The following is a 27,669-nucleotide window of genomic DNA, read 5'->3' as shown; positions in this document are numbered from 1 at the left end:
CAAGATACCACCATAAATATGACAACTTTATTAAAATATACATATGAGTACAAATTAATGATTATATGGATAAAGTTCACTGTCTGTAAACAAATATATTAAAAAAGAGCACGTCTTTTTTGTGATATAAAGTGCAGTTATGTTTCCATATTATATACAATATGTCAGCATTACGGGGGGGGGTTGTAAGGACTATGGAACTAACATTTGATTATAAGATAAAATTCTCTGAAAAAGTATACACCTACATATTACAAAAAAAGGGCTTGGGCTTGAGTTCATTTAGCAAACAAAAACCAGCTTCCCACCATGTTAAATGCAGCTAACGAGAGTGCGCAGGTCTCGGGGATAATTTAGGCGAGAGGCACTAACCCCCTTTGCGAAGGGGAACTTGCACTTCACAGAGTTCACACCTTCCCATCGTCAACCCCAAACTTGCACAGAGGAAAGAAACCAAAGAACAAGACCTTGTGAAACACGGGCACGTGTCTGCAGTTCGGGGGAATCAAATATACACGACTTTATGTACAGCGCTGATAACGGGGGCTACCAATGTACAGCGGTAACGGCTTTGCAACCGAGCCGTGCCGGCACCGTTCCTCTACAAGGGAGAGGGACAAGGGTAGTAGTTCTGCATCGGTGGGAAACAAACAAAAAAAAAAACCCCAAAAGCATCCTTAACACCAGCCTGTGGGATGTGTAGCACTTACTAAATGGCATATGGAGCCCTTGCTAAGGGAGGTGCAGCCCAGGGGTGCTGGGCCGCAGCGTGCGCTGGGTGCTGGGTGCTGCCGGGCACTAGGAGTGGGGTGCGCGGCAGGAGCGGCAGCAGGCTTTGCTGTAGTACCAGTGGCTGCACAGGTTGACTTTGATGGCCAAAGCGCAGTTGGTTCCTGCCTGGTCCTGGCAGCTGTCGTCTGCGGGAAAGAAGGCAAAAGGCACCGATACGGAAAAGAAAAATAAACCATTGCAAGTTCAGGAGCGCGTCTGCCCCCCGCCACGCACAGCCTGCCCTAAACACCATGGGTTGTGCAACAAATCACCCCGGCTACATCTGCCACCTCCCTGATACCCGGCAGAGCATCCCCTGGAAAACACCGTGGAGCTCCTCCATAAATACCATCGTCAAGCTAAGCAAAGGCACGAGAAGGCTGACCCGTTCCATCACACCTGGCCTGGCTCGGGGACTCTCATTTGGTCCCAGCCCTGAAGCTCAAGCTGTTCCCTGTGAGACGGAGCTGCCCGGGGGTTGCTGGAGCCACCAAGGGAGCCTGGCACCGGGTGGCCCCCAGGGTGACCCCAACACCCTCACAATTCCTGCCCAGAGAGGCTGGGTGAGAAAGGGAACGGGAACCCCGCAGTGGTACAGCAGGAGTGCGGGGCAAGTCAGCTGGTGGAGACAGGGAGGTGGCCAGAGACCGCTTCAACCCTCTCGCAGCTCCTTTCAGAGCAGTATTTTGCTTCAGACCCATAGGATTTACAATTTTATATATATATCTATTTCACTAAAATCCATAGGATGCATGAAACCAGGCTGCTCCTAGGGCAGGCAGCGTGCTGCAAGGGGGCCACAAGGAACCTGGCAAGTGCAGGGCCACATCCTGGACCCCACAGGAGTGGCCACCCAACAGCACCCACCCACAGCACCCACCCAACAGCACCCACCCAACAGCACACAGCAGGGCCGGGGCCGAGCCAGGAGCCAGCCCCAAAACTGTCTCCCATTTCCATGCTTTTCTCCCACACTGTCCTTATTCCCAAATCCTATTAAAGAATTAGAACCGCGTGTTCACTAAAGATCACAGGGCCTTTGAGCCAGCAGACGAGTCAGATAACGAGATAGTTACAAATCCCGCAGGACATTTGGAGACCAAAAATCATTAAAATAATGGCACAGACGAAACTTCCTAGACATTAGCTGGAATCACACAGAAGCAGCAACCGCATCAGCTCTCCAAATCTCCCTTTTATCGTAAGGTCAGAGGATGCTTCTTTTGAACTCTCCCCTTAATTTAATGGGGTTACCTCCAGAAATAGCCAGCGCACGGTGCCCCCTTGCTTGGCCACAGAGGGAGAGCTGTGCCCTCTTCAGCCTCCCTGGGATGGCTATCAAATTGGGGTTGGTGGAAGCCAAGATGCTGGGCAATGCTGTCAGGGGGGTCGGTGGAAAATCAAGGCTGGGGGGTGCTGCCAGCAGTGGGGCTCACCTGGGGGCTCCGTGGGGCAGGGCTGCAGGTCGCAGGTCTGTTTGCCCACCGGCTTCACCAGCGGGTCGCAGCCCCGGACGATGTCCTTCCCTTGGTAGCACTTCACGTCCCGCATCCTCACGCCGATGCCGCAGGTTTTTGTGCACTGGGGAAGAGAGAGAGAGAGAGGGGGTGAGGTGAGACCCCGCCATCACGGGGGTCTGTGCTAAGCCAGGACCTGCTACAAACACTGTGCTCGCTGGAGATGTCAGGGCAGGGGGTGAACTCTCCCTTCCCCTGGCTGAAGATCACACCTCAGCCCCGCACCACCGGCCTCTTGCTCCATCTTTCCCGCCAGCACCATCAGCCGCCTGCAGCAGGTTCTGCCCAGGAACACACGGACGCGCTGCCGTGCCCCAGCACTGCCATGCCCCCTCCTCCTGCTGCCCTTCGCGCAGGGCCACGGTCGAGCTGGCCCGGTCCATCTGCTGCTCGGCACCACCATGGTGGGTGCACCCTCCCCGTGAGGCCACAGGACCCCCCACCAGCACCACGGGCATGGGGCCGTGGAGACGGTGTCTCTGAGCATCGCACTGTGAGTTTGCAGAGCCGCTCCGGGCCCAGCTCGCTGCCCGCTGCCCTTTGGACGCCTCGTCAGGCTGGCATTGCAGCAGCGCTGCTTTGGCTAATTACAGGCTGCAGCGACGGTTTGCAAGACTAAACCAGACGAGGCGCCTGGAGCAAGGACGAGGAGGGCTGCGTCAGGGAGGGCTTGTAGGGAGCCGGCCGCAGCCCTTCGCAGCTCCTCGCCCACGCTCGCTGGGCTCATCCCCACGGCCGCCAAACCCTGGCTGCCTTTGCAGGCCATGCGGGGTGCTGGGGCAAACTGCATCCCCAAGCCCTGCATCCCGAGGGCTCCATGCTCATCCCCCCAGCACCTGCAGGGTAAGGGGTGAAGAAAGGAAAAAAAAAAAAAAAAAAAAAAGAGAGAGAAAGAAAAAAAGCCAAAGCTGACCCCAAGCACCTCCTCTCATTCCTGTTCTCCCTGAGCAGTCAGCCCCGAGTGCACCGTGGCAGGGCAGGCTCTCTGCCCCGAGCTGCCAGTGCAGCGAAAGGGCCCCCCGTCGGGGGCTGCGTCCTGCAGAGCTTCACCCATCTCCTTGGGTTATTTTGCAGGTGGTGTGGCCCTTGGTACGAGGGGACGGGGTACCACACGCTCAAGGCAAGTGCACGTTGCAGGAAGGGTATTTTCCTCCTCATCTCCCTCCCCCAGATCCCCCAAGCTGCCCTCAGCTCCCTCCCCGCTCACCTCCGACCAGGGGGTCGTGTACCACTTGAAGCACGGCCGCTCGAAGCACGTCGTCTCCTCCACCGGCTTCTTGGTGACGTCGCAGTCGGCGGGATTGCGGGTCTTGATCTTGCCGTTGACGATCTCCAGGCAGAGCACGATCCTCTTCTTCACGCCCCGGCCGCACGTGGTATTGCACTGCGGGGGCAAACGCGGGGCCGGCTGAGACCTGCGCCCCCTGCTCCAGCCCCACTGCAGGGCAGCCCTCCTCCATCGCACCCCAAAACCAAGCTCTCGCTCCAAGCCTCCCCCAGCCCGGGGGGGCTGCACTTACCCGCTCCCAGTCCTGTGCCAGCCAGTGCGAGGGGCAGTTCTTGTCCCCGCAGGGATGGATGGCCAGCGGCTTCGTCTCCAGGTTGCACTGCGACTCCGGCACCACTCGCCCGTCGCTGGTTTTGCAGTACACGTGCCGGATCATCCTGCCCTGTCCGCAGCCGCCGCTGCACTGAAACCGCACCGGGCACGGCGGGCGGTCAGCGGTGGGGAAGGCAACATGGCTCCATCCCCGCCCCCGTCCCCGTGACGGGGACCGAGATGCCTTCGTGAGGCTCAGCTGCCTCCCCAGCCCCACCTCCCCTAAATCGCAGAGGGACCATTCGGGCTCAGCTCAAAAGAGCTGCAGGGAAGCTCAGCAAATCCTCCCCTGGGCAGCCCTGCCACAGCCAACCCACTCCACAGCCCCATCCTGCTGGTGCTGAGCAAAACTCAGCATCTCCTCAGGCCAGGCAGGAGGGGAAGCACCACAAGCAGGGAACCCTGGGGTGGCTCTCGAAGACGTCAAGGCAAAGGGGACCAAGCAAGCGGCTGCAAATATTCCCCCTCTGGCTGCCAAGGGCCGGGCAGTGCCCCGAGCGCCGGTGGAGGCAGCGAGGGCTCCCCGGCTCTTTTGCGGCCGCTCCAACGGTGTTGCACAGCGCTGCTGCTGCCATGGAAACGACTTATTTTTAGCTGATGCTAGTGTATCAAAACCTGAGTATAAATAGCTTGGGATGGAGGGGGTCTCTGTAGCAGAATTGTGCAGGAAGGCAAAAGGGGGGGGGGAGAAAAGGGAAGAAAATGGGGGGGGAAGGAAAAGGTTCATTTTCTGGGCATGGAGCATCAGCATTCACAAGCTATGCTGTGCAGCAGACAGAAAAGGGGATTTTAACACCCACCAAGGCCCTGAGCCAGATCTCTCAGGGTTTAACCCCTCCCACACCCCATCCCCTGCAGGGGAGGATCTGCCGTGGGACCCCCGGGATGCTGGATCACCCCCAGTGCTGGAGCCCATCCGGCAGCTCATCCCTGCCCCGCGCAAGGAGGAGCTTTGTGGAGAGGAGGACTCAGTGCTCCCAACCACCACCAAACCCCAGCGCTGCCACGGGCACAGAGCCGGGGTGCTCGGTCAGGGTGGCCCAGGGCGGTGGGCAAGTCCTGGTGACGAGACAGAGACGCGAGGTGACACGGGGACTAGGAGAGCCAAAGCGATTCGGTAATCGTTTGGAGGTCGGCTCTGCGTGCGGGTTGCCTGCAGGTCTGTCGGAGCTGGGAGCTGCCGGGGAGGATGAATCCCATCCCAAAACTCCCAGCGCCGGAGCCACAAGCAACCCTGCAAGCAGGGCCAGCTGCAAGGGGTCGTGACGGCCACTCGGCTGGCCACCCCGGGGTCTCACCGGTCCCCAGTCGGAGACGGTCCACTGCCGGTCGCAGGGCGGCCCCGTGCAGTTCTTCTCGGCCAGGGGCCGGGCGCTGGCGTCGCACAGCTTCTCGTCCTCCGAGCAGCGGATGTCCCGTGTCACCACGCTCCGCTCTCCGCAGCGGGCTGAGCACTGCCGGGGGGGGGGGGACAAGGGGGACAGCGTCAGCAGGGGCTCCCGCTGCGATGGAACTGGGAGCTGCTTTCTGGTTTGGGTTTTTTTAACATTTTTAACATGAAACGCTAAAAACACACACTGACAATGCATAGGTGACTGTAAAATAATCTGTAGCAAAGCTGCCTCTCTTCCCCAAAACCCCTCAACAGCTTCAGCAGGCAGGTTAAGGTGCAAGGAGGGCTGTATCCTGCCCGGGTGCTGTGCAAACTCTCTGCCGGGTGATGCCAGAGGGTGAAAACCCAAGGCACCAAAAATGCCTGATCAGAGCGGAAAAGTTCTAGCTGTCACTTAGAGCCAGGGTGAGATCTCCCTCGCCTCCTTCCCAGGAACAGCCAGCTCCTCTCCACCTCTTTGGAGAAGGTTTTCCCCAAACTGCACAACTGAGATTTTATGCTGCGGATAAATTTGGCACCGCGCAGCCCCGTGACATTATTTAGAACTGGATTTGAGTTACTACAGTCTCACATACACACATTTGCTCCATGCATAACGTAAAGCAGGGAAAAGTGTCAACAGCACAGCGCTCAGACGCACCGCGCTGATATGCTAATCCTCAGATCCCCGAAATGTGCTTTTTTTTAATGCCTATTTCCCCAGCCAACTTGGCACCCTGCTTCAGATGGGATCCAAATGAGATTAGCTTTGCTGCTGGCTAAGAACAAACTACTCCAGGACTGTCTCAGGCAATCTGTCCCTGCCACATGCTGGAGGAGAATACAGATTTCTGTAAAATAAGCCACTCTGGTTTGCTACGCCAGTCAAAATAATGCGCCGGCACGTGCACTGGGAGCTCCTCTCCACCCGGCTGGGAAAGTCAAAACATCCTGCAGCACCAGGGAACACACCAGCTCCTCCACAGGCTCGAGGGAAAAGACTCACCCCAGCTTGAAGAGGAAAAGAGACATTTAAATTATGACCAAGAAGCATTTTGGGAGCCTCCCAGGATGAGGAGTCTGATCCCTCGTGGTGTAAACCGTGGGGCAGGTTCGCACGGCTTGGCTCAGAGCTCAGGCTGCTCTTGCTTGGAAGAGGCGTGGGGTTGATTTGGGAGCAGGAACAACATTTGCTCCTTTGCAGATGGCCACCGAGCACGCGGGCTCCAGGGCACAAATGCCACGGTCCACACGCAGCCGTCACCATCGCGGGGGGCTGGCGGTGGCACCCTGGGCGAGCTCGGAGACAGACACAGACCCAAAATCTCGCTCTCCTCATGCACGCCCGCTTCCAGAAGACATTGAAGAGGCAGGGCTGTTTCCTAGCAACGCAGGGCGGAATACTTGCACCCCTCCGTGCGCTGTATACGTTCGCTGCGAGCCGGGCTGGGTGCCCCTGCCTGCACCACGAGCGTCCACAGAGCACAAGAGCCGTGGCAGCCAAGGGACTGGCTCCCAAGCCGCCCGAGCTTGGCGACCGGCCCCGGCTCCTCGAGGGAGCGGCGCTGATTTGGTCATTTCCCAGGGTTTATGTTTGGAAGTGACACGCTGAGCGCTGGCCGTGCCTGGAAATTAATTCAAGGGCATAAATCCTTTCACAGGCTTTCCCAAGCAAACCGATGCGCTAAAGCAAGAGCAGCGCTGCACCGCCCCAAACCACCTTCCAGCCGCTTTAGGGATCTGCTTAAGGCACAGCTAGGAAAAGGTTTAATTCTACACGTGGGGCGGTGAAACTGGAGGTGAGGAAGGGAAGCCTATGGGAACGTAATTCACGTGTGAGGTGGCATCTCCTCCCTGCCGCCTCGTACCGTGGGGCAAAGAGGCTGCCGAGCAAATAGTGGTGGGAGGATCTGAGCCACAGGCTCCCGCCCCATCTCAGCGGGCAATGCCAGCACCTGGCGTGTGCTCAAAGACCCCATGAGTGACCGATGGCTGTAGCCTCCCATCCTGGAGGGGACCCAAGGCTTCGTTTTAGGGGAAAAAATAATTACTAGTGCACGTTGGTCCACGTGCAACGAGTGCAGCCAGCATCCAAAAAGGCAGAGTCCCTGATGGGCAGGAATGAGTTTCGGTCGGAAGAGGAACAGGGAAGCGCAGGCACTTGTGCTCGCCCTCAGCGCTGCCAGGCCAGCGGCCGCAGGGACTCACCTCGGACCACTCCGACATCTCCCACTGGGGCCCGCAGGCTGGGTTCTTGCAGACCTTGCGCTCGTCCGGCCGGGTGATGTCAGCGGACTCGCAGAGGTCACTGTAGACGGAGCTGTCGAATCCCGGAGAGATCATCTTCCAGCAGCGGACGATGCGGAACTGGTAGCCCTCCCCGCAAGTGCGGGAGCACTCGCTCCAGCTGCTCGTCTCCCACCTGCGGAGGCAAGAGAGGCCGTCATGCCAGGCATGGCTGGACCGGGGCCAGAGCATCCCACGGGAAAACCCTGTCTTCTCTTGGATGGAGGGAGACGGCTGTGCTAGGAATGAGCTGCAGTCAAGCTGCCAGCGTGCGAGAGGTTTTGCCATGGGATGGGATGTATTAACGTACGGTGGCTTCACCCAGCACACCTGAGCAGCGGCAGATGCTAAACCCAGATTGCCAAGAGGAAGGAGGTGCCAGCACGGACCGGTGCGCTCGCTGCCGAGCGGGCTGTCACGTGCAGTGCCCACATTTGACCCCTCTTTTTCACCCATCCAGCTAAAGGACGGAGAGGACACAACCATCCATCACCCTGCAAATCCCAACAATAACGTCACACAAAGCTGTCTGCGCTCCGGTGGGACAGACGTTCATGTACCACTGTCGGTCTAACTCTGCTAACCTCACGAGATGGGCTGGAAAAGCTGGGGTCTGCTCCGAGACACTGCCTGCCCCTTACTGTCCCCTGCCACTACCGTCCTGACGTTACAAGAGGGGAGCAGCTTGCAAACCAAGGGAAAAGACATAAAGAGTCAAGACTTTTACAACACAGTAACGTTACAGCAATTCTGAATTAAAGAATATCTAAAAAAATGTAAAAATCTAAATGGATCAGAATCCACAGCTCCTCTGGACACAGGGCTTGCCCCGTGCATCCCCCGGGACCACCCGCTGCTGCCGCGCTCTGAGCAGGAGAGCCACGTCCCCCGCACAGGGCTCCAGGCACAACAACCAGCCGTAGAGAGATGTCACACATTTAGAGGTGTCACCTAAATTCAGAAGGAAGACGAAACCAAGGTCTTTCCCGTCCAGATCAGGCGAAATTCTCTTGGCGCTTTCTGTTGGAAAAGCATTGCCAGCCCAAGCAGCATCCCATCTGCCTGAGTGCTAGCGAACGCGCCCGGCTGCCCCGTTGGGAGTTCCCGGCGGCTCCTTGGTTTACCCACCGCCAGTCTGCAATCACTGGTAAATCACAGAGTAGCTCTCCTCTCTTACAGTGCAAGCCCATGGAGCTGGAACAGCACAACTACAAGGAGGGGCGGGTTTATAAAAGACCAGTGGGATAATCTAAGCATGAAAAGAGCCCTAGTGCCTGCACTAAAAAATTACAAAGTTAATGCAAATAGACATTAAAGTCCCCACGGTGTCTGCAGCGCAGGTATGTTCTCAGCAGCACCATCCACCTCCCCACACTTTTCTTGCCTCAATTGCCGCCTGCCCTGGCTTTCAACCTTAACATGAAAGATTAAATGAGATCTTACATTGCACAGGGCACGTGCTTTCCTCCCCCATCCTCCTCCGCAATCGCCCGAGATGAAAGCAAGCACTCGCCAAGGACCAGGAGCCATACGTGGTCCCTGGCACCACTCGAGCTTTGCACTGTTCACAAGTGACACCGGTCCAGGGCACGCACCAGACAGCTTTACATCGCCCTTTGCCCTGTCCGTAGTCTGACACCACCACAGTCCTCCTCCCTTTGACAGACGCCGGTCTGTCCTGCCCGTAACTGCTGCTACTTGCAAACCTTCCACCACGCACGGCCCGTGTTACAAACCAGCGGCGGAGGTGCCCCGAGCCGTGCAGCCCGGCTCGGGACTGCAGTCACGCTTTTGGGCTAAAGAGCTGCATCAGAAGGGAAATCTGAAGGACTGCCAGCACAGGTTCCCCTCCGCACCAGCTCTTGCCCTGACACAAGCAAACCTCAGCGACGTTTAGGATGCTGAAGGGACCAGAGGGACGGATCCATGACACAGTTTGCAAGCCCAGCCCCTCCACCCAATTCACACACGTTCCTCCACGCGCTGGCCAGGGCAGGACGCTGCCTGTGTTGTTAGAAGCTGGGCTTGATGAGAGCTGCAGATGTAAACTCTGCCAGGATTTATGGAAGTTTTAATCCAGCAGCTCGAGCTAAAGCACTCAGGAGGAACGTCTTGCCGAGTCCCGGTGCAGCCCAGGCAGACGTAACTGGGGGAGGAGGGATGGGGTTGCTACGGGCCATTCCTGCTGCTCCCCCCCCCACATCCACACCGACCCCCTCCCCCAAACACATCCAGGGCAGAGGAAGCGCGGAGCCCCCCAGGAGCGCCCTGTCGAGGCGGTACCTTGGCTGGCACTCTCTCCCAGCACAGAACTCATGGACGGGCTCGGGACGGGTCATGGCATCACAGTACGTATCATCCACTTCGATCCCATCATAGCGAACACACATAGCATATGTGGACATCACTCCTAGTTTCAAAGAGAATACATACACACAACAGAGGACGCTTGGTGATTTTGACAGCCAAACTCTTTTTTTTTTTTTTTTTTTTTTTTTTTTTTTTGAGCTGCATTTTCCAAAACTTCCTCCCGGTGGAAAGCAGCAAGCCGGACTCTCTGGCCCACAGGGTGGATGCTGCCGGGAGGGGAGGACCGTGGCGGCCACCCAGCCAACATGGGCAGCGCGGTTGAGTTTGGCCAGCTCCAAAGGCAGGCACAGCCACCCCTGCCAGGGCTCGCCACCAAGATCAATATATGACTAACACGGTTTTATAGCAAACGCGCGGGGCACGGAGTCTGCTCAGCAGCTCCCTCCGCCTCGCAGCCATCAGCTCCCACCCTGCCGGGTCGGTGGGTGGAGGTGACAGAAACCGGTCCCCAACCCACGCCATCCACCCAGTCTCTATATGCATTACACCCCCTTTGTGCCCAGGTGCCCCCCAGGTGCCCCCAGCGCTCCGGGCCAAGGAAGGGCTCCCGGGGGCTTTGCAAGGAGGCACCTGCCCCTCCTGCTCCCCACCGAAAGCGCAGGCAGCCAGTGTCGTCAGAGCGAGACCTGTTCCCCCGCAGCCTGCGGTGCCAGAGTAAATCTTGTGGAGCCCTTTCTGGGACCTGGCTGCGGACCAGGAGGCTGCTCTGGCTACAGGTAACAAGAGTTGCAGCTCTCGGGAACATATGGTTTACATGAAACTTTTATAAAAAAAGAAAAAAAAAAAAAAAAGATCTACAGCTCTTGACATGGTATTGCTTCTCTGCGATATGTCATTAAGAAAAGGCAGTAAGAAAGGAGAAATTTAAGTAAAACCTCTCCCTGCTAGCTGCAAACCGGGGCAGAGCAACCTGGCCCCGTCAAGGGGAAAATTTGTTCAGAGGGGATCAAAGAAGTCAAAAATGTCCCAGAACACACAGCCGACAAGATCCCGGGGAAAGGGATGGCTTGCGAAGCTCCTGCTGCCGGCACGCTGTGGGCACGTGTCTGCTGGACAAGAACAAATGCTTAAAAAATAAAATCCTTGCATTTGCTCTCTTAAGAGATGTCCCTTAGATTACAATCGCCTCTCTCCCCCTTTTTTTCCTTCTAATTGCAGAAGCACTGCAGGATCTGGATTATTTCAGGCTGCTGGGAAGCGGCGCAGGCGAGCACAGGACCCGCACGCGTGCTTCAGCACACTGATGGGCTCCCAGGGCCCCGGACCCCTAACCGAGGAGAGAGATCAGGTGGCTTGAAGCTTTTTTGGGGGGGAAAAAAGAATACAGGCTCATTTTTGATATCCCTGGCATCTACATCTCTGTTCCAGATTTACACCCTCACAGCCAAGATCAGGCTCCAGGGTAGAAGGAGTGGGAGAAACAAAACAAAATCAAAATGCCAAATGCTATTTTGTTTCATGCCAGAGCTGAACAATCTTCAAAATTTCACTCTGTGGGGAAGCAGCTGAGCTTTTCAAACCCCTCTGAACAGTCAAAAAGGGAAGGAAGGAGAGGAAAAAAAAAAAAAAAAAGAAGAAAAAAAAAAGGAGACAATATGCTGAGACTCAGCACAGGTTTGGGGATCCTGCCGAGCTCCAGCGTGTCCCCGCTGGGCTGGGGAGCAAAGGCGACCTTCAGAGCTCCCCGAAGAGAGGATGTTCTGCAGGATGACGGACACGCTGGGCACCAGCACCCAGCCCCTGATGCACCCGCAAGGTTGGAGGGCTTTGCACGCCTTGCACCCCGGCTCCTCTCCCCGTGTTTGCACCCGGTGGAGCAGATTTGGGGTTGGGCTAAACCAGCTCCAGAGATCACGAGATCCCCTACACATCACCAGGTCCTTCCCATCCCTAACAGACATAAAAGTGACTCACACACCAGGTGATTTCAGCGGTTGTGCAGAATTTGGCTGCTTCTTATAACTACCTGTGGTACATGTAGAGCTGCAGGGTTCATGGGAGGAAAGCTTCCACCTGTACATGTCAGCAGCACTCACACCTTGGCCCTTTCTTAACAACTTCAATCTGTTTCTAGCGATAAGCAAACAAAACAAAAAAACAAAAAACAAAACAAAACAAAAAAAGGCATTTACAAGGCGAGCGGTGATAGGCCACGTCAGACACACACATCTGCCAGCAGGCTGCAGTTCGGTTGGGTTCGGGTTTGGGAGGGGATTTGCTTTGTTTGGCGGTTGGGTTTGGTTTTTCTGATTTTTTGGGGTTTGTTTGTTTGTTTTAATCGGTTTGGTTTGTTTCACAACATACCTGTCCTGAGCCCCAAGTAGAATCCCCAGCCCGGTTAGAGGCAGAGCTTCCACTGTCTAGAAATAGAGAGAATGGGATAAAAATACCCACAAGTAGAAACAGTTCAGAATTTAACAAAGTTTGCATTTTCTGCTCAAATACACCTGGCCCTCGGCATACAGCGACTAAAGGTGCAGTATCTCCTCCCCTGCGTCTCCAGGGCCGGGCGTGCCGACTCGCGCTGCTCAACGCAGCGGAGCTTTCAGCTGCTCAAATCTCAGCAGCTCACTCCTTCCGAGAGCCTACACGTGGCACAGGACTTTATAAGCTTGCTTCTCAGAGCACGCTCTGCTTCTAAACACCAAGGCATGCCATTTGCCTACCCGCTGCTTTTGCCACTCTTGGTTTGGTTTACTTGGGTTTATTTTAGATCGGTAATTTGCATCTCTCATATCCACGCTGTGCTCAAACATATAATGCCATTGGTAAAGGAGTAACGGAGTCAGCCTGGTGTACGAAAAAGCATTTGTCAAAGCAAGAATAACAGCTTCTCCCAGTTCAGTGCATCCTACGTGCTGTAAGGTTGTAACACATCAGGGATACTGCACCTTTACAACAAAAGGCTTCAATTCTGTTCTCATACCGTTGTTCAAACCCTTGAAACGGCTACACTGAAATAGCGTACAAGGTTGTATCCTGACATCCAGTTGTCTCTGGCCTGGCGAGATATGCAGCTTGTATGATTTCTAGGCAGCAGAAGCTCTGAAATTGCCTTATTTAGTTGTTCGTAAGAAAAAGTTGAGGTCCAGTCTACCAAATCAACCTTTAAAAGGACACTGTTGAGAATCCAGCCGTTTCCTTTCAGACCCACCCTCCTTCCACCGCCAGCACTGAGCCTCCAGAAGGATTAAAAACAACAACAATCTCATTTTCCCTGTTGATTTTGCTCTGTCAGTTTGGCAAATGGTCGCTTCCTGCGTTTGAAATGGAACCGAAATGAATGCGACTATTTTTTGCAGGAAAATAACAATCTCTGCTCCCTATAAATAGTGCTTTATCTTGCCCAAATAGCTCTGCCTGGGGACCCGCATCAGCCCCTGATCCCGGCTGCCGCTGGTGTGCTGCCTGCTGTCACCCAGCCAGGAGAGGGCTCACAAGATGACAGTTTTCAGCAAGACCCATTAAACCATAGTCAAAATCTGGGTTTTGTACTTTAATTTGCCTGGAAAACAGGGTACTACCTAGATCCTCCGGTCTATACCTTGCTCTTGGAGACACAAAAAGAAAAAAAAACAACCCAACCAAAACCCCACCAAGTTACCCTGTGACCAGGACTCTTCTCCCTTGAAATGAGAAAATAAGCTTCAAAATAAGATTTATACTACAACTGAGGACAGAAAATTTTTCAACAGTGTCCCTTTAATGTATGTGATCCTAAATAAAGAGCTTCTTCTATGTGTAACAAGGTCGCAGGGACAAGTTCTTTCCAGACAAATCAGAAGTTTGGTCATAGGGCAGTGTTTAGCGCTCTCACCATTTCAAGCAAGGACAAAACTGTCATTTTGTTCTCCTCTAAATGCAAACAGCAGCACATTGTCCTAGAAAGCTGGTGGGTTTTTCCTCTTTTTCTCTATTAGGAGCTTTATTATAAAAGTCAAGTATTTTCCTCTCTGCCTGCACTTTGCTTCTGCTCTTCAAGCAACTGCACCAAAAATCAGCACCAGCCCCTCACCCCCAGCCGAGGTCGGGGCTGCCCGTCTTCCCAGAACAGCCCCATAGCAGAAGAATAATCCTAACAAGCGCACACAAACACCACAGGTCGACGTCCAGAGGCCCTGGGCTCACATTTCTGTGTTTTATTTCAGTTTTTATTTTTAAGCAAAGGGGGAAACTCATGGCTCCTGTTGCAGGATCAGCCCTGGCTGTGCACCGCAGCATGGGCACAGGATGAAGGACCGAGAGTGCCTGGATCTGCCCTGGCATGCTGCAGAAAGACCTGAAGTGCTCCAGGAGAGGAAAAGCAGCACTGCATCCCTACCACGGCACAAGAGCCACCCGCCCATTCCCGCGCCAGTGGGGCTTGTTCCCAGCGAGGAAAAATAACACGCCAGACTGGTGCGAGGTGCTCCTATAACCAGATAGCTCCAGCCACGCTACGAACTACAACAGTTTTGAAAGAAATAAAATACCCTACCTCCAACCAACACTATCCTGCACGTACAGACTGGCTGGTCACAGGCTGCAGAGAGATGACCCTCCCTTGCTGGTTCATTGGCAGGGAATAAAGTGAGCAAAAAGCCACCTTCCCTCCCAAACCGAGCCCAGGAATGATACGGGAGGTCTGAAGGCCAAGCTCCCACCCAGAACTGGGCTGACCCAGATAAGAGACTGGGTCCCACAGGACCTTGCACAGTCCAGTTTCACCCGCCTCCAGGGACGGGGATCCCCCACCCCGCCCCACGCCCAGGGCGGGGGGTGTTCCCTTCTGCCCCATCACCATTTCCTTCAGTGGAGCTCCTGGCTGTCCCCTCCCCTGCCCTTCCTCCTGGAGGAAGAAGTCCAATCCCCAAAGCTCTCCCCATGGCTCACGCTCCAGCACCCCACCCTTGACATGCCAAACCCAAAAGCACATCCCGCTGTCCGTATGGGCTTTATCCTGCTGTGTTGGGTGCCAGCAGGAGCTTTCACCCTGGCCTCTGCGCAGGGCTGGGGCTCCTCGTCCAGCATTCCCACGCAGGAGATACAGGTTAGTGACTACCATTGCGATTGCAACCGGGCTTGAAGTGACAAATAAAAAGTTGGGGGAAGGGATAAAGGCCCGGGCACAAGCAGGCTGTCCCAACACAGTCCCTTCTGCCGCGGTCCCGGGAAGCGAGGATTGCCCATCCCTGCGGTGGTGGCACAACAGCCGGACCCTGAGCCTGCAACCATGCCTGTCTCTCCCTCCTCCACAAGTGCCTACACACCCAGATGCTCCTGTTGTCGATGACATTACGGGACTTTCTGAACTGCCAGGGGAGAGCAACGCCTCCCTACGGTGGGTGAAGCCTCTTGAGATGAGGTGCAGGTTGTTTTGTTGCCTTCTGCCCCACAGTATTTTTTAATAAAATGACATGTCTCCAAGCAGCCCGTTCCTGCACCCCAGCTGCCCCCCAGCTGCCTCCACGGGCCTTGCAGCCACCCTCCGCAGCCCCTTGAGCCCAGCCTGCCACAGCCAGGGAGGAGCTGAGCATCTCCCAGCCCAGGCTACAGCCCCAGCTGGATGCGGCCTCACGGCCCAGCAAGGCAGGGGAGCTGATGGCACCCCCCTCACCTACGAGTGCTGGTGAAATGCCGGCTTTGGGAGCTGAAGGCAGTTTCCAAGCCAAGCCACGAGAAGAGATGATAGACTCGAGCCCTTGGCAATGTTTTAATGCTCTTATCATGAACGAGTTTGTTGATACATTTGGCTGTATGGACATTTTCTTTAGCATAAGTTGCTTTAGCATAAGCTAGTTTAAGTTCTGGGTAAATACAGTAACTACAACTAGAGAGCATCTGCTCAGTGCTTTACATCTTCTGAAGCTCAGCATCATAGCCCGTGTTTTACTGATGGGAAGACTGGGAGACAGAAAAGTCAGAGCAGCAGAGCCAGGAGGAGACCCACAGGGAAGGCTTGGGTGCTGTGGGCCCCAAACAAGCCATGGGGGTGCACAGCAGGACCCAAATCCACAGCTGGATGACTCCCAAGACCCTGATTTCAGCCCCAGCTATCCACAGATTGCTTGAACTTGTGGCTGCTCCCCAGAGAGCCCCAGTACACTCCAACAGACCCTAGAGACAGGCTGTTGTGGACAAGTACTATCCTGAGACTCCCTTTCAGCCAGCCCATCCTTGCCTGGATGAATTCTGCTGCTAAAGATAGATTCAGCTTTTTTTACCTTCCCACTACATTTTAGAAACCAGCCATTCAAGGAATCCTGAAGTGACAGCCCTAATATCAATCAATGAGCTGCCACTGGAGAGCTTTTGAAATTCTTGTCAAAGTAGAGACTAATTGCACTGCTTCTGCATCCCTCGAGGTAGCAAACCCAGGCTATGTCTGCAGGCCCTACAGAAGAGCTCCCGCTGTCCTGCTCTGCCTCTCCAGCAGTAGTTAAGCAGCCAGGGCCATGCCTGGGAGCTGCTGGAAGCACGTTCCTGCCAACACAAATGGGGAGGATCGTGGGTGGCAGTCAACAGGGTGGGTAAAAAGGGTCCAGGACCAACTTCTGCTGCATCAAAACTCAGAGAAAGGGGCCTGGGGAATCAGAGCAGGGCATCAAGAGAAGAGGCTTCTTTGGGGTCACGGCTCTGATAAGGAGCTATGACAGGCAGAGAGCAATGCACAAGCTGGCAGCCATCAGCATGGACTTGCCAACACCCCGCCACAGGAGGGCGGTGAGTTTTCCTGTCGCTTAAATACTCTCTTGACTTTCTGCTCCCAAACCTCTGGCCCTTCCTTCCAAATTAAGCCCCGACAGAAAGCTTTCGCATACATCACCCTACTCCCACTTACCTGCTGACTTCCAAAGCAGATAGAAACCAGGCAATGGGGTCTGCATTGAGTACGGGGCTATTATGAGTCAAGAACAGCAACAAATAGGATTGACTATGGTTAAAGACATGTCTCCTACCTTGCTTTGTGGGTTCTGTTCCCTTGAGGGCTGGTTATGGTGACAGTGGCATTTGGAAACGGCGTCTCTGCAGACGTGTTGATGGCTTTGCCATTGCTCAGCTCCATGTAGGTGCTATTAATGGTGTAGGTCACAACGCCATCGGTGTCCTCATAGTCAACATAGAGGCTGTCAATGTGTGACCCCACAGAGTTGATTTGGTCTCCCTGGGCAAAGATGCTGTTCATGGTCATGTTGAGCACCAGCTCCTTGGAGTCTGAGGTCTTGTCCAGCAGCTTGTCCGTGATGGCGTTCTCCGAAAGGAATTCCCTGGAGGTGAACCTGGGGTTGAAGTCTCTGTCGTCACGGTCTGTCTGGTAAGTAGACCTGGTTACGTTTGAATCTAGATTGGAGCCAACAGGGGGAAACAACAGTGACAACCACAAAATGCATTCAGGCGGGGAGGCGAAAGCAGCCCAGAGCAGCGGGGGCACGCCAGAGCCTGAGCAGCCACGGGAGGTTCGAGGCAGGAGTTGGGGTCTTGGGAAGGGGGAATCTCATGGGGCTGTACTCCTTTGGGAAGTGTGTGCAGCTCTGTGGGTCTCACTCTGCTATCGCACGGCCAGAGGAGAGCTCAGCACCTGCCAGCACTGCCCCAAGCAATAGCAGAGGTCAGAAAGGAAGATGCCCTCCTGGCCCCAGAGCCCATGCAGCCATGCTGGGAAAGCATTCAAGGCAGTTTGGTGGTGGGATGCCCAAGGGACTGGAGTGGCAAGGAGGTTGCTGGGGGTGGGCAGAGGTGGGAGGTGACGGAGGATGTTGTGACAGGGATCTCTGTGCACCCAGGGCTCCCTCCTGTCGTTGGCATGAGGCAAAGCATGGCAGGGCATCAGCAGTGAGACCTTACCCACAGCCACCCCACCCACCAGAAACCAGAACCTGAAGGGCAAAGAGGATTTGTGAGCAGAGATGTTTTAAAGAACTTTCCGAGGTTTCCAAAAAACAAACCAGCAGAATCACCAGAGGTAGAAACAGAGCGTTTCTCAACAAGAGCTCTGAGAAGCAGAACAGTGAGGCCCAAGTCTCCTCCTTACCTTGGGGTTGTTTGCCCTTCAGTTTTGGCTCACAGTCAATTGTTTCTGCTCTTTCATAGACCTCATTGGTTTCCTGACCTTTGCTCAAGTTTAAATCTTCCTCCGTGTCCTGCCTTCCAAACACCTGGTTCTCCAAGTCTATCCTTTCCCTGGAGATTTTCCCAAAATAGGTTGCATTGTGCTGGATAAAACCCAATGGCACATCTCCATCAAACTCTCTGCTTTCTTCGCTATCTGACTCAGAGAAGGTGTAGTAGATGGGCTGCAGGTTTGAGTGTGGCTTCCTCAGGAGGGTGTATTCAAATGTGATGGACGGACTCTTGCCATTTTGATTCCAGACCTAGCAAACAAATTAAATTATTAGCGGGTGCAGTGAGTATATGGCACACAAAGCTTGTGATTCATCTTGGACTTGACAGCTGGTGAGCATCTACTTTGCTATCTCCAATCTGCTTTCATTGTATTGCCAACTTCTTACAACTGGAGCCCAGCACAATTCTCCAAGGGTTATTTGGCAGCACTGCCCTGGGGATTAGCCCCAGCGCAGGGACTGGGAGCAGCAGGTCACACTCCCTCCTCTGCTGCTGAGCAACCAGACACTCGGTCAGGAACTTCTGAAGTGGCTCTCCCATCACTTGCAAACCCATTTTTTGTGGCTTTATGGCCAATAAGGAGCATATACACACACCCCTTCACCTACTACATCCCCACTGGGGATGGGGACTCACAGCTGATCACTACAACATCTTTTACTGGTCCAGTGCTTTATAAGCACCCAAGGAGTCATCTCTTCCCCTTCCAGAGAAGCCTGTGGCTATGTGGAAGATGGCAGGAGTTGGGCCCTGGCTGGCTGCCCAGATGAAAAATTAAATGACTTTTCTTCATATGCCTGGTTTTAAATAGTCAGCTTACAGAAGTGCACAAAACTTAAACCCCAAATCTTTCTTGAAAGCAATTTCTTATTTTTACTTTTCCTGCCAGGTAACTTGGATAAAAATGCCAAGAGCTAGAAGAGAAATGTCCCCGCAGTGCCTGAGGCATCTTCTCCCTGCAGAGAGAGGGGTTACCAAGCCCATGTTCATTCTTCTCAGTTCTGCCTGCATCTGAGAGCACTGACGCAAATAAAATAGATTCGTGCAAGGAATTGGGCACAGTCGCTGCTCCCACTCTCCTCCTCAAACTGCCCAGGAAAGCTGGGAAACCACGCCAGGACTTTGCTTCCACACCCACCCCTTCCTCAGTCCAACAGAGATTTTCCCTTCCGCATCACCCCCAGCCTTGCAAACCTGAAAAGTCAAAGCGCACCATTATATTCAACCCTTGATTTGTCGGTCCTTGTGCAACAATATACTCTATGCCGGTCTCATAAACATCCATGGGCCTGCGGTACTTGAACACCGTGCCTGCAATGTTGAAGTTCTTCGGACTGTCAACTTTGTAGTTCCCATTGAAGAAATAGTACCCAGCTTCATCAGCCACAGCTTCAAACGAGAGAGAAAAAACCAGTGCCATCACACGTAAGAGCAGAGGTATGCAATATTGCCACTTGTTCATTCAGGGGATAAAGTTATGAGTGTCACAGTAATGAAACAAGTGTTTGTCCTACACTACAACACGTCTCACCTATTTCCAACACGTATCATGCAAGATACGTGCCCAGAGTTCTGGGCCACGTGTCCCTCTACATTGCGAACTCCTGGGTACGTGGCTTACACTAGTCCATGGCTCCTCTCACCCTTTTGGCACTAGCGTAGCATGAACATTCAATAGTCACAGCTCTGCAGACAACGAGCAGGCTGTCAGATGGCCAACAACAGCAGCGGATGCCACTTGACCCAGCAGTGGCCCAAGACAGCTCATCCAGAGCTAGCCCAGGAACTGTACCAAATCAAGCCTTTTTCATTCCAGCCTTCCTGCACATGGCCACGAGCCTCTGAGGCAGCACAGCTTCAGGGTAGCAACTGTGGCTCTCCTGGGCTAGTCCAGATTTTTCCACACTCCTCCTGAGCATCTCTGCCATCTCCATCGTGAGATGGACGGTGTGGTCACCAACACTTCAGCAAGGCAACGTGTAGGTCACATCCCCTCGGTGCTGTTGTCATGTGGCCATTGCACATTCCCCAAGCAGGAGGAGAACATCAAGGGGAAGTCACAAGAGAGGTGAAGTCACCAGGCTATCTGTGATCTGGCACCAGTGTATTTCTCATACAACACTGAAGTAGCAATAATATTGACCAACAGTTTCTGCGTTAAATCAAAATGTTGATATATACAGCCCAGGTGCTCAGACCACAACAAGGAGAAGTGCACTGGCTGAGACAACACGGTCGTGATTTACATTGACTGTGGGTTTAGCTCATGTCTGCAATAAAACTACATTCATATTCACATCGGGAAAAGCATTCGCTAGTTTAGGCATGCATTGTAGGGAAGTACCAAGAGGTTATACACACCCAGAACATCTGCAGATTTTTTCCGTTCTACTATCTGGATATCCCTTGCTCCGGCAGGAATGTGCGTTACCAGAGAATAGCCTACGGGAAACTACAGATTAACGAGAGGAACTTTGTAACAAGTAATCTGAACAAAACACTCAGTAGTCAGTACTGCAATACAGCAAGCAAACTGGCCTTGATCCAAAACTTTTCAAGGAGTTATGGATTAAACAAAGCTAACGTTGATGAGTGTTAGGCTGCAAACAGGACTTTATCAATAACAGAAAAACGTGCGAACTCTGCATCCTGGTTTATGGTGGAAAGGCACAGCCAAGGGGAGAAAGGATGCAATCCTTACCTGCACAAATATCACGTTTATCAAAATTGGTGTAAGAAAAACTATCCGAAGACTGCTTTGCTAGCTAGAGAACCTGTCCTGTGGTTCAGTATTGAACCCTGCGGTAGCCAGCCTTCCCAAAACCCCAGCAAGAGGTTACAGTTTGTTTCTCCTCCAACTCCCCTTTGCTTAGCCCTAGCTAAGTGATGGGACAAGTCCTCCTAAGGCCACTGAAGTTCCTGCAGCTTGCTCCATCTTAAACTGATCATCAGAAAGCATTAATCATTATGCCCGAGTTAGATTGCTATACTTAGGAGAAGTGGGTTCCTGTTGCTTTACATCACACTAATTTTGGAAATCCTGGTCTTTCAAAATATCGTAGCTTCCTGTTATTACAAATCATTTATTTCTAGTCTGGGTCATGAGAAATAAGATTAAAATAGATGCCAGACTTGCATAACCCTTTTGCACCATCCAGCATCAGAGACCTCAGGCTTCTGACAAGCACCACGCAAAGTTATTGGTTTTCTTTAAAGAAAACCAAATTTACAAGCGACAATTTACAAGTGACGTTAACACACATAGAACACATCAGAACTGCTGAAGCAGGGCAGTTGGTAAGAGCTAGAAGCAATTTACCAAAAAATAAGTGCATTTAAAAAAAAAATAGTCCTCTGATACAAATAAAGCAAGAGGTTCCCCAAAAAGCCTTACCAAGATGAGAATTTCCTTTCCGGTAACTGCCGGTCACATGAGTGCAGCTGCTCCCATCTCCTTGGCAAACTCCGCATTTATCCAAGGTGTGGGTGGAAAAGAGAATGCCATCGCATCCAATCGGCTAAAAAATGCACAAATAGAGTATTGAGGGTCAGGCAAACGTCGCACCCATTGTAATTTTCTGAATACTACTAACAATATTTTTGCTATAATGTTTAACAACCTCACATTTTCCAGACACGCAAACCCCTCGGAAATCAGTGTATTTGCAGGATGTTCCATCCCGAGCCTGAACCATTAACTGTCTCTGACCATCCACAGTGGTGCAATGGAGGTCACAGGGCTTGCTAGAAATGTGAACATAGTCATCTAAGGGGAAAGGATATAAAGATATATTCAAAACAGCAGAAACACAATAACTTTCATCCTACCAATGTCAATGAATCTCTGCCAAGCTAAACAGCAGCAACAGCACAATTGCACAGCAGCCAGCAGTTCAGAAGCTACCATCTCCTGCATTTCAGGCTGGACAGGAGATTGCACTTCTGAGAGCATGACAGCTCACTGCTGCAAACCTTTGCACAGCCAGGCAGTCCCCTCTGCTGCCAGGAACAGAGGCACCTAGTGATGCTAGCAGGACCACCAGCATGGGCCCAGGAGAAGCAGCAGCAGCCACTGTTCCGTGCAAGGACTTGCAGCAGCGATTACATACACATTACACAAAAACATGTGCGTGTTCGCATATCAAGATGTAATACATGAGTTAAATTAACATAGGTATATTGTTATAAATACATATACATGTAAGACTATATTCAATATACAAGTAAGACTATACAAAACCATAGCAGCTTAAAACATAAGAACTTTTCCATAAACATTCACCCAAGTTGGACTTAATTCGCCCTTTGCTTTCTGCAGGCAACTGGCTGGCTGCATCCACTGGCACAGCAGTCCCACATTTTGTAATAACCACAGGAAGCAAATGACAAATCCATATTTGCATCAGAAACCCAATGCTAAGTGTTGAACTCTACCAACTAGTGAGCGGTCATATACCCACTGGCCTGCGTGCCCAAGCAAGACAGCATCAATGTCAAAACATTATTCTGCAATTTCCCCAGGAGCCACGTGAACGCCTGCTAAAAAACAAAACAATTCACTGTAACTATTCTGGTGAATCATCTTGAAGAGCAAATGTGTTTAAAGAAACTGTCGCCTTGCCATAGGAAAGGGCCAAGAGCCGCCAAGTAGCTACAGCTAACCAGCCTGCCATGGGTCAGGTCCTACCACGCTGACCCTGCCGAGAAGGCTGGTGAGACACGGGCCTGTTTCACATAAAAAGGAGGCAACAAGTAATTCCATGAAGCAAACTTGTTCTTAGGTATGTACAGAGACCCCTAAAATAAGAGAGTTGCATTAGATCCCACCTCTATTTTTAGACACCCAAAGGGCACTGTGAATCTGAAGAACCAGCACTCAGGAGTCCCCTCCTCAGGAGAAGGGTCCTGGGTTCCCAATAGGTCTAAAAATTCACCATGATTTTTGTTTAATGCTTGATTTTGATGGGAGTTAGGTGCCTAAAAATGAAATAAAATCTCAGTCTCTGACTTCTAAGTTATTTCTGCAGTTCTGTGTCGCGCACCCCAGATGACCAAACTGACTGACCGCATCTCGGTGACGTCTGACAGAGCACACGAAGGGCGTGGGACTGAGCAAATGTCACCGAAACGCAACGCGGCCAGTAGCGGCCCCAGCTCAAAGAACACTTGTTCGGGTGAGCTGGACTCTCCCTACCAGCGCAGTCCATCACCCCATGCTCTTGCATCCTCCTCCAGCTTTTCAGCTCTCTGGTCCTCGGGAGCTGTGACCAACACAGGCTACAGCCATAAATTCATGTTATTTTATTTCCAAGCTACCCTGCAGCTGCAAAACACTCCTTTGAACTTGGGAGACAGCTGATTGTGTCTCTGAAAAATCACTTTAAAACAGCAGAGGAGGAGCCTTCCTGCAGGCTATAGCATCATAACTATCAAAACATTTTGGCTAAGCATTATGAAACACACAAAGAATGTCTTGTTACCAGGATATAAAGGTTTCCATTGATACGTTCTGCCATTATACACATGGGAGTTAAATGATGAACACTGCTCCTCTCGAAAGCTCCTTCCGTTCGCAGGGCACTCCTAGAATGGGATACATTAATATCCTGATGAAAACAAAATGTGGGAAAGGTTTCTGGCACACCTCGACCGGCTGCAAGGAGTGTTTCCATTGCCTGCCCCATCCTTCTCCTCCTCCCACTGCAGGGACAGCCAGGGGAAACCCCCCCAGGAGATGGTGCAAGAACCACCACTGAGTTTTATGGCCCCCAAAGGCAAAAGGCTCAAAGCCCCGACACAACGGTGATGGGCACCAAAGAAAGCAACTCCAGTTGCTTGGAGGGGCAACAGGGTGTCTGCTACAGGACAAACAGTGTCCCCTCTGAGGGGCACAGAAATGCCGTTGCACTAAGCAAGCATGACTCCCCACACTTTGTATCGAGTGTTCCTGATGAGAAAAAGGATATCCTTACTTGTACTTTGCAGAGCTGGTATCTTTTGGATGTTCCAGTGCAAGTTTTATTAGCCAGCCCACTCACTGACTTTCTTCTGAATAAAGAAACGATGGTTAGTCAGGGGTCAGAAACCTTTCTTTTCCCTTTTTTAAAATATATTTTTCCCCTGCTTCTGTAAGATTGGTCTCCATGTAGCAGAGCCACAGAGAGATCTATCATGGTCCCACCGGAGTCTACAGCAAAGGTCTCTCCGGCTTTGTTACCTGCAGCATCAGCTATTCTTATTACAGCATCCTAGGAGGTATGATGGGGACGAGAGCCTGGGGACAAGGTTTGCAAGGTGCCATCTGGCAACCACACAGCCCAGCGAGGGCAGAGCCATGTACAGAGCAGCCAGTATCAGTGGGTCCCCAACCAACCCTGCACCACAGTGTCCTCGCTGCTGTGCCCAGAAGCCTTGAGCATGGGCTTACACTAGGTCTGCTGCCCATCTGCACTGATGTCCACAGGAGAAACCTCGGGGCCAGCACAGGAGAAGCTTGGCTGGTCCTCCTGGCAGGGATGCCTAGGACACAGCATCCTCATGGCAGCCTGCTCAAGGACATACTTACCTTCTGCACAAGCAGGGCTTGCCAGACAACACCTTTTCACCAGTGCTTATCTACCAAGCGATGACCTTCTGGATCAGGACCACCAGCAGCAAGCTGGAGGTCCCCACACCCTGGCAGGCAGGCACCATACCTCTGCCGCAGGCAGTGCCTCTCCTGGGACTTGACGCCTCCTCCGCAGGTCCTGGTGCACGCTGTCCACTTGGTCCACTCGCCCCACCAGTACGCGGTGACGTCTGCCCCCTCCTCCAGGCTGTTGGAGGTCTGCGCCAGGTCCTGCTTGAAGCATCAGGCAGGTAGGGGAGAGAAGCGGTGGTCAGCATCCACACCGCAGAGCCCGCACGGGTGGGCAGAAGGCATCCTTCGCCCAGCCTGCCCTGAGCAAACAGGGCATTTCCTTCTCCATCTGTGGTCAAGTCTGAGACTTCCATCTTGCCAGAAACCCTGTGTTTTTCCAATTGTGCTTTCATTACGAATTGGAATGAAATGGCAATATTTGGGATTCCTCGGGAAAGGAAGTGTTCATTGTTTCACTCAGTTGGCAAAACCGAGCTCCCAAACAACCCTAAACTCTCCAAGTCTTTTGGTGCTCTCTGACTCTTGCTACACAGTGAATTCAGGGAGCTGAAGAGCTGGTTGCAGCCAAAAGCTTCACTGAAAGCTTAAGCAAACCCTTGCAAAACCACTCTGCAGCAGGAGAGCATGCCAGTGGATGCTAGCAGGCTGGAGGAGCCCATGTGCTCTCTTTGCAAGAGCCACCAGGTTTGTCACTTCAGGATGGTCCTTGACATCCCCACTTCCCACCCCTCAGCCCCTGCAGGCAGTGGTGTGACCACGCAGAGGGCAAAAGAGCCGCTCCACCAGCATCACCACCACACGCCTGCACTCGGTGAGGCACGCACATCCCTTCACAAGGGGCACAGAGCATCCGGGGGGGTCCCAGCTATTGCTCGTTGTATTTTTCCATCCCAAATCACCTGCTGGTTAGGGGAGTTCGATTAATTGTGTTTACTGGGAAAGGGATAAAAATATTCCATGCAAAGTAAATGACAGCTGCAACCACTGCAGGGACCAAGAAAGCGGTGCTCGCCCAAGAGCAGGGTATGGCCTTTTGGAACCCTAGAAGTGACCTGCACACACTCTTAGCCATGGAAGGTACAACTTAGGTTAAGCCCAAACTAGAGAGCTAAACCAAGTCATACATCCTCACGCTTGCTGGAGACCTGATGCATGCGCAGGCCAGTCCTGCGATTCCCAGGGGTCACCCATCCCAGACACCGCACCCTTTTAAAGCCCAGAGAACCCCCAGCGAGGTGACGCACTTACCTGAGCTATCACAAAGGCAACGTTGCCCACAAGAAGAAGAGCCAGGGTGCCTCTCAGCTGGGATCGCGCACTGATGGAGATGCTGCTCCACCTCCACTTAGATATCTTCATCCTAGAAAGCAACCACACACCGTGCTAAGCAAAACTCCCGTTGAGAGCGGGGGCTGCTTTGCAGCCTGGGTTACACAGCACACGTCTTCTTCGGCATTCCCGGTCAGCTAAGTGCCACCAACCACCAGCCACTGCAAGGGCTTGATCCTGAAGTTATATTTAATTAGTGGAAGCATTAACACGGGACACGTTCACATCCCATCTCAGTTGCTATCTTCCAAACCACAACTTTGTACTGGTTCCCAGTGGCTGCACTCGATACCACCAGTGCAAGCTGAGGCTCCAAGCCTGTGGAAGAGAGCGTGGCTTACACCAAAGCAAGCGTTGCACAAGAGGCAGCGAGTCACAAGAAGTGTCCCTGGATCTATAAAAGCAGTGCACTTAATATCCCCATTTATAGAAATGCGCCTAGAAGAATGAGATGAAAGGCTTCATAGAAAAAATAAATGCAATTAACAGCCATTATTTTTCCTTTTTTCCATTTGTTCCACTCTAATTCCCACCGATTCCTAGGGAAGAAGCCTGTTCTAATGGAAAAGAAACCATCCACAATTACAGAGCAGAAATGAAGTATCCCAAGTGTCAGCCTTTCATCTCCTTCTCCATCTGCCTCATGAAAGAGAGTAACCCAGACTGGCATTTTCTTAATTAAAACCCAGCTCAAAACCACAATACATTTTATTGTGAACCTCACTGCAAGAGCCAGAAAGGAGCAGGTTTCAGGAAATCATGCTTCCAGGCAATCAAAGCAGCTCATGTCTGTAAGAAAAAGAAAAAAAAAATATTCTCCCCTAAGCTAATTTCCCTTGAAAAGTAACTAGACAGTATCTTTGGGAAGTAGGGAGGTGGGAGAGGTGCTGCTCCTGGGGAGAGGGGGCAGGACTGCAGACCTGCAACATAAAGAGCTTCTTTCCTACCCCTTTTTCTTCTCGCAAGGGATTTTGTAACAGTTTTGGAAACGCAGAATTGCCGGCAATGCCAGCATGGCTTTGCTATCTGGCTTAGAGAAATTACCAGAGGGCTTCCAGGTCCCCAACTCCGCTTTGCGATCGCCCCAGGGTAGAGGTCCAGCATGCAAGAGACACTTTCCAAGAGGCAGATCCATTGATTAATGGAAGCCCAGAGCGCTTGGCTGGGGATCCCAGGGACAGGTGGCTGAGACTTGCCTTACACTTGGTTTTCATTAAGGCTTCCAGACACTTCTGACTCAAAGCCAATAACAGAGCTCGCTCAGAGTTTATCCTAGAGTCGGTCCGAGCTGCATGGTTAAATAGAAGGAAAAATTAAAGGAGGGGGGAGGGATGTCGCGGACAAGCATCGCGGAGCCGGTACCGGAGGGAGCCCCGCCGCAGCCCGCAGCCCTGCCAGCGGCCGGACGGCGATGCCGGAGCCGCGGCGGGCGGGAGATCCGCGCCGGGCAGCGCTGCCGGGGCTCGGCCCCCAGCGGAGCGGGGAGCGGGGAAGGGTCCTGCGGGGCGCGACCCCCGCGGGGCCGGCCCGGGCCGTACCTGGATGCGGCGGGGCCGGGCGGGGCGATGCTCCGGGGCCGGGCGGTAGCGGCGGCGGCGGCGCGGAGCAGCAGTCAGCGGCGGCGGCCCCAGACGCTCCCTCCCTCCTTCTCCCTCTCCGACTTCAAAGGGCAGCCAAAAGC

At 53.0% G+C, this 27,669-nt stretch overlaps 1 protein-coding gene across 24 annotated transcripts; it reads right to left on the bottom strand.

The window, feature by feature from the left end:
- Nucleotides 1–5: 5 nt before the first annotated feature.
- ADAMTSL2 (ADAMTS like 2) lies at nt 6–27,669 on the bottom strand. Of its 24 annotated transcripts, none has more exons than XM_075772144.1 (20): nt 27,527–27,669; nt 27,033–27,276; nt 25,908–26,019; nt 24,715–24,860; nt 23,992–24,067; nt 23,500–23,602; nt 21,640–21,785; nt 21,414–21,537; nt 20,381–20,461; nt 19,233–19,408; nt 17,928–18,267; nt 16,855–17,236; nt 11,883–11,986; nt 9,830–9,956; nt 7,469–7,682; nt 5,187–5,342; nt 3,809–3,979; nt 3,496–3,672; nt 2,208–2,352; nt 6–917 (listed from the first exon to the last, which is right to left on the bottom strand). In XM_075772144.1, the coding sequence occupies exons 2-20, from the start codon at nt 27,200–27,202 to the stop codon at nt 799–801; spliced, it is 3,069 nt and encodes a 1,022-aa protein (XP_075628259.1). In that variant the 5' UTR covers nt 27,203–27,276; nt 27,527–27,669; the 3' UTR covers nt 6–798. The 24 variants fall into 24 exon arrangements, with proteins under 24 accessions (XP_075628259.1, XP_075628255.1, XP_075628258.1 ...); XM_075772140.1 differs by having other exon boundaries at nt 3,809–3,974; XM_075772143.1 differs by having other exon boundaries at nt 3,809–3,974; nt 18,006–18,267.

Source organism: Balearica regulorum, chromosome 20, assembly GCF_011004875.1.
Source record: "Balearica regulorum gibbericeps isolate bBalReg1 chromosome 20, bBalReg1.pri, whole genome shotgun sequence".
Lineage (NCBI taxonomy): Eukaryota > Metazoa > Chordata > Aves > Gruiformes > Gruidae > Balearica > Balearica regulorum.
The sequence above is the reverse complement of the archived record's forward strand: the minus strand, read 5'-3'. Positions and strand labels throughout refer to the sequence as shown.